Consider the following 6938-nt stretch of genomic DNA (forward strand, 5'->3'; position numbering starts at 1 on the left):
TTCAGGATTCTTAATGGCAGTTCCATTTTTAATTTTTTGAAAACACTCCATGTTGTTTTCCACAGTGATTGCATCAGTCTGCATTCCCACCAACAGTGCCGTAGGGTTCCCTTTTTCCCACATCCTGGCCAGCATTTGTTATTTGCTGATTTATTGATTATAGCCATTCTGGCAGGGGTGAGGTGACACCTCATTATAGTTTGCTGTACTGATTATATGTTGTGCCACAAACTACAACATGCACAACCTATGGAAAATATATTTCACTCTTTCAACAAATACAAAGGTCAACCTGAGTGTGGAAAAGTGGTAATTTTTGTAAAATATTATAACATAATGTTATTTACTGGGGCAGCATCTAGGAACATTCATTACATAGTTAGTAAGACCTTCATTTGGTGATATTAATCTGTGCTAAATACAGTTTTCAAAAATCCTGCTAGGTTCAAATTAATTCTAAGAGAATTCAGATGGTTCACTACAGGTTTTACACAATGTGCAGCTAATTACAACACTACAAGTAGACTCTTCTACAAAGAGTTTGCTAGTAGCATTTACAAACATATTGATTTTATAGTATGTTAAAAACTAATACATGCATTACCAGTTTAGGATGAGTTTTCATCCTATATAATAAAAACTTAATATGCTAAGTGTCCAGTCAACCGGTCGGCTGTTCAACCAATCAAAGCATAACATGCTAATGATATGCTAAGGCCGATCAACCACTCGCTATGATGTGCATTGACCACCAGGGGGCAGAGCTCCGACTGGTAGGTTAGCTTGCTGCTGGGGTCTGGCTGATCGGGACTGAGCAAGATGGGCTGGATACGCCCTGGAGCCCTCCCACAGTCCCTCCCCAGCTGGCCAACCTCCTGCATCTCTCCCCGGCCCCAATCATGCACTGGTGGGGTCCCTCTCACAATCCGGGACCCCTTGGGGGATGTCAGAGAGCCAGTTTAGGCCCCATCTCGCAGGCCAGGCCGTGGGACCCCACAGTTGCATGAATTTGTGCACCAGGCCTCTAGTATTTAAATAAATATACAGGTGATCTTAGTGGAGAAATGCTGGTATCTTCTGTGAAATATTATAATATACTGCTTTATACTCAGAAAGCAGGTTGGAACATTCATTATATACTTGTAATTATAGTTTGTACTAAAAAGAGTTTGCCAAAATCTCACTTGGTAACGATTAAATTTAAGAGGGTTCTGACATGTCACTACAGGTTTTACACAACGCTTTATCATTGAAACACTAAAATTAAATTGTTCTAGACTGAGTTTGCTAGTAGTATTTACAAATATATTGATTATACATTATTTCATGGACTAATACATGCATTACCTATTGTAAATTTGTTTTATCATTTGAAGGAATATACCGGTTCTGGGTGGGTTTCAGATACAGGTTGTTGTCAGACTGTGTGTAACTGACCTTGGGCTTCCTGTGTGTAGTTACCACTCTGTTTTCTGTTTGTGTCTGCATCTGCTAGACCTCTGTATTCATGGGAGGGACCAAACTGTGTAGGGTTGGTTTCATCTAGCTTAGATCTGGGGGCAGATCAGTGGTCAAACTGAGGCTCCTTGAGGTCCACCTCCACCTGTCAACTACTCTCCCCCTTCCCCACCAATTGATTGGTTGCCTCCCACATGCCCCCGACCAGGGCCAGAAGCCTGCAACTGAGGTACATGCCCTTGACCGGAATTGAACCCGAGACCCTTTAGTCTGCAGGCTGACACTCTATCCGCTGACCCAAACCAGTTAGGGCAGTGGTTGGCAAACTGCGGCTCGAGAGCCACATGCGGCTCTTTGGCACCTTGAGTGTGGCTCTTCCACAAAATACCACGTGCAGGCGTGTACGTACAGTGCAATTGAAACTTCGTGGCCTATGCGCAGACGTAGGTATTTTGTGGAAGAGCCACACTCAAGGGGCCAAAGCGCTGCATGTGGCTCGCAAGCTGCAGTTTGCCGACCATTGGGCTAGGGCAAAATATATTTTTTACAGATTTTTTTAAAAACCCTCATTCGAGGATATTTTTCCATTGATTTTTTATTTTATTTTATTTTTTATTGTTTTATTGCTTAAAGTATTACAAAGAGTATTACATATGTCTCCTTTTTTTCCCCAACCTTGACAATCCCCTGGCCTCCCCTACCCCCCAGTGTCTTATGTCCATTGGTTATGCTTATATGCATGCATACAAGTCCTTCGGTTGATCTCTTAACCCCCCTTCTGCCCCCCAACCCTCCCCGGCCATCCTGCTGTAGTTTGACAGTCTGTTCGAGGCAGCTCTGCCTCTGTATCTATTTTTGTTCATAAGTTTATATTGGTCTTTATTATCCATGAATGAGTGAGATCATGTGGTATTTTTCCTTCATTGACTGGCTTATTTCACTTAACATAATGCTCTCCAGTTCCATCCATGCTGTTGCAAATGGTAAGGGTTCCTTCTTTTTTACAGCAGCATAGTATTCCATCGTGTAGATGTACCACAGTTTTCTAATCCATTCATCTACTGATGGGCACTTAGGCTGTTTCCAGATCTTAGCTATGGTGAATTGTGCTGCTATGAACATAGGGGTGCATATATCCTTTCTGATTGGTGTTTCTGGTTTCTTGGGATATATTCCTAGAAGTGGGATCACAGGGTCAAATGGGATTTCCATTTTTAGTTTTTTGAGGAAACTCCATATTGTCTTCCATAGTGGGCTGCACCAGTTTGCATTCCCACCAGCAGTGCACAAGTGTTCCTTTTTCTCCACATCCTCTGAAGCACTTGTCGTTTGTTGATTTGTTGATGATAGCCATTCTGACAGGTGTGAGATGGTACCTCATTGTTGTTTTGATTTGCATTTCTCGGATGATTAGTGACTTTGAGCATGTTTTCATATGTCTCTTGGCTTTCTGAATGTCCTCTTTTGAAAGGTGTCTATTTAGGTCCTTTGCCCATTTTTTCATTGGATTGTTTAACTTCCTTTTGTTAAGTTGTATGAGTTCCCTATAAATGTTGGAGATTAAACCCTTATCGGTGATAACATTGGCAAATATGTTCCCCCATGCAATGGGCTTTCTTGTTGTTTTGTTGATGGTTTCTTTTGCTGTGCAGAAGCTTTTTATTTTGATGTAATCCCATTTGTTTATTTTCTCTTTAGTTTCCAATGCTCTAGGAACTGTATCAGTGAAGAAATTGCTGCAGCATATGTCTGAGATTTTGTTGCCTTTGGATTCTTCTAGTATTTTTATGGTTTCCCGTTGTATATTTAAGTCCTTTATCCATTTTGAGTTTATTTTTGTGTATGGTGTAAGTTGGTAGTCTAGTTTCATTTTCTTGCATGTATCTGCCCAATTTTCCCAACACCATTTATTGAAGAGACTATCTTGACTCCATTGTATGTTCTTGCCTCCTTTGTCAAATATTAATTGAGCATATTGGTTCGGGCCGATTTCTGGGCTCTCTATTCTATTCCATTGATCTGTATGTCTGTTCTTGTGCCAGTACCAGGCAGTTTTGAAAACAGTGGCTTTGTAATACAGCTTGATGTCTGGTATTGAGATCCCACCTACTTTGTTCTTTCTCAGGATCGCTGCAGCTATTCGGCGTCTTTTTTTATTCCAGATGAATTTTTGGAGAGTTCGTTCTAGGTCTGTGAAATTTGCCGTTGGTATTTTAATGGGAAGTGCATTGAATTTATAGATTGTTTTGGGTAGTATGGACATTTTAATGATGTTGATTATATCAATCCAAGAACATGGTATGTTCTTCCATCTGTTTATGTCTTCCTCTATCTCTTTTTTTCAACGTCCTGTAGTTTTCTGAGTAGAGGTCTTTTACCTCTTTAGTTAAGTTTATTCCTAGGTAGCTTAATTTTTTGGGTGCGATGGTAAATGGGATTGTTTTTTTAGTCTCTCTTTCTTAAGTTCACTATTGGTGTATAGAAATGCCATAGATTTCTTGGCGTTAATTTTGTATCCTGCTACATTGCCGAATTCTCCATTGATTTTTTAAAATAAGATAGCATTAAGCCCCCCAGCCTTTTTAAAATATATTTTTTATTGATTTCAGAGAGGAAGGGAGAGGGAGAGATAGAAACATCAATGATGAGAGAGAATCATTGATTGGCTGCCTCCTGCGCGCCCCCTACTAGGGACCAAGCCCGCAACCTGGGCATGTGCCCTTGATTAGAATCCAACTTGGGACCCTTCTGTTCAAAGGCTGATTCCATCCACTGAGCCAAACCAGTTAGGGCCCATTGATTTTATTTTAGAGAGAGTGGAAGAGAGAGGGGAAGATGGAGAGAAATATTGATGTGAGAGAAACACATCAATTAGTTCCCCCCTGTATGCATCTTGACCAGGGCCTGGGCCAGGGAGAAGCCTGCAACCCAGGTACGTGCCCTTGAACGGAATCAAACCTGGGACCTTTCAGTCCACAGGTTGATGTGATGCTCTATCCACTGAGCCAAACCAGCTATGGTGCTAAATATTTATTTTTTTTAAGAAAAAATATCCTCAAGTAAGGAGTAACAAAAAACATTTTTAGGAGTCCATCGCCTTAACCACTCGGCCACCTCGTCCACAACAAAACATTTTTTAAAAAATGAAATGGTATGAACCTTTAAATACCTAATAACTTCAAAATAGAAACCTGCCCTGGCCAGGTAGCTCAGTTGGTTAGAGGGTCGTCGCCATACACCAAGGTTGCATGTTCGATTTTGGTCAGAGCACGTACAAAAAGCAACCAATGAATGCATAAATAAGTGTAACAACAAATCGATGTCCCTCCCCCCTTCTCTCAAATCAATAAAAAAATTAAAACAAAAACAATGACAAAGCCAAAATCCTGATGCAAGACTCACATGCCTCTCAGAGAACATCAGATAAAGAACATGTTAAAAATAAGGGCATAGAGGACATAAATTCGATATATCACCTACAGCTGATGTCCTGATTAGTGAAAGACCAAATGCTATTTGTTGTTTTTACTGTGTGAAGTATTTACCATGTGCATGCATGTTTAAAAAGAAAGAAAACTGCCTCCATTTTTACTTTTTTATTTTTTTTCTTGGTTGGAATGCTTTACACTTTCCACAGTACAGAAACTAAAATAAGCTGTTATACAATTAGTCACAAATACAGTCCTCGAGTTTTTTCCCGCCCCATTCACATGAGTATTGTCTAACACATGTCTTCTTTGTAGCAGCTAGGCCCTGCCACCACTGTGCTTGGCTGAGTTCACAAATCTGTTGTAACCTGTAGCTTCCCTGTCACTTCTCTGGCTCTCCTCTCCTGCTAAGCTTTATTTCTTGGCAGTAATTAAAACCTTCTGCCACTGCCATAGCTACTGCTGCTGCTGGAACCGCCATAGCCACCTTGGTTTCGTGGTTTGGCAAAGTATTGACCTCCACCACCATAAGGGCCAGAGCTTCTGCCTCCAAAGTTTCCTCCTTTCATAGGCCCAACATTTGAAGATTGACTGTTGTAATTGCCAAAATCATTGTAGCTTCCACCACCTCCAAAATTGCTTCCATCATTACCAAATCCATTATAGCCATTCCCACTGCCACCACGGCTGCCACCAAAGCCACCTCGACCACTGAAGTTTCCTCCATGACCAAAGTTGTCGTTTCCACCAAAACCACCTCCACGACCACCTCCGAAGTTTCCAGAACCACTTCGACCTCTTTGGCTGGACGAAGCACTAGTCATCTCTTGCTTAGATAGAGCTTTCCTTACTTCACAGTTGTGGCCATTCACAGTATGGTATTTCTGAATGACAATCTTGTCTACAGAGTCATGGTCACCAAAGGTTATAAAAGCAAAGCCTCTCTTTTTGCCACTGCCTCGGTCAGTCATGATTTCAATCACTTCTATTTTCCCATACTGTTCAAAATAATCTCTTAGGTGATGTTCTTCAGTGTCTTCTTTAATACCACCGACAAAAATCTTTTTCACAGTTAAGTGGGCACCAGGTCTTTGAGAATCTTCTCTGGAGACAGCCCTCTTTGGTTCCACCACTCTTCCGTCCACCTTGTGTGGCCTCGAGTTCATGGCTGCATCCACCTCCTCCACAGTGGCATAGGTGACAAACCCAAAGCCTCTGGAGCGCTTGGTGTTTGGATCTCTCATCACCACACAGTCCGTGAGCGCTCCCCATTGCTCAAAATGGCCCCTCAGACTCTCATCGGTTGTTTCAAAGCTCAAACCTCCGATGAAGAGCTTCCGCAGCTGCTCCGGCTCCTTGGGAGACTCAGACTTAGACATGATGACTGCAACAGGGGGAATTCCAACGATGCTTACTCCGCGGCGTTCACCAGCAGAAAGGAGTTGTCGGGGTCCAACCCCAGCTGGTCCAGGGGTTCCCAAAGGTGTGGATGGAGTCAGTGAAGAAGGAATGACACGGAGACAGCGTTCAGTTGATCAGCAGCCTAGCCAGGTTCTCCAGCCAGGTTTGATTTTTCTTGTCCTGTTACATCTGTATTTATACCAGTTGATTTTAATCCTATCCATTCTATTGCAAAGGTTAGGGCGTTTCTTATCTCCATTCCAAGGTCACTACTCTATTCTCTATTGTTCTGTTAAGCTACAAGGAAGTAACTGAAGGAGATTATCCTAAGTGATTGTTCGTAGTTAAAGTGATTAATTACCCGCCTGGCACTTAGTTAAGGGGTTTTATTCCCTTCCTTAGTCCTGTTAATCCCTACCTCCAGGGAAAAATCCCCACCTGGGGAAACAACCTTTCTCAGAGAGGTGACCTTGGTTAAAACACATAGCACTAAGAAGGGGAGCAAACATATTAAGAACAGTATGCCATATACGCCAGGTCCCTAGAAACATATGCTGTGCAGATGTTTCTTCCCTGCAGCGACTCTGTCAAGCAGCAAGGATGGACTGGCTTCCAGCAAGGAGTGATCTAAGGAGCGTATCTCTATCATTT

At 42.1% G+C, this 6938-nt stretch overlaps 1 protein-coding gene across 1 annotated transcript; it reads right to left on the bottom strand.

The window, feature by feature from the left end:
• Positions 1-5159: 5159 nt before the first annotated feature.
• Positions 5160-6374, bottom strand: LOC102441418 (heterogeneous nuclear ribonucleoprotein A1-like). The gene has a single exon (XM_006109090.3). The coding sequence runs from the start codon at positions 6263-6265 to the stop codon at positions 5318-5320; it is 948 nt and encodes a 315-aa protein (XP_006109152.1). The 5' UTR covers positions 6266-6374; the 3' UTR covers positions 5160-5317.
• Positions 6375-6938: the final 564 nt, after the last annotated feature.

Source organism: Myotis lucifugus, unplaced genomic scaffold (genome assembly GCF_000147115.1).
Source record: "Myotis lucifugus unplaced genomic scaffold, Myoluc2.0 scaffold_5723, whole genome shotgun sequence".
NCBI classification, from domain to species: domain Eukaryota; kingdom Metazoa; phylum Chordata; class Mammalia; order Chiroptera; family Vespertilionidae; genus Myotis; species Myotis lucifugus.

Coding starts and splice junctions, on each gene's coding strand:
- LOC102441418 (XM_006109090.3), bottom strand. CDS start 6,265: ATGTCTAAGTCTGAGTCTCCCAAGGAGCCGGAGCAGCTGCGGAAGCTC.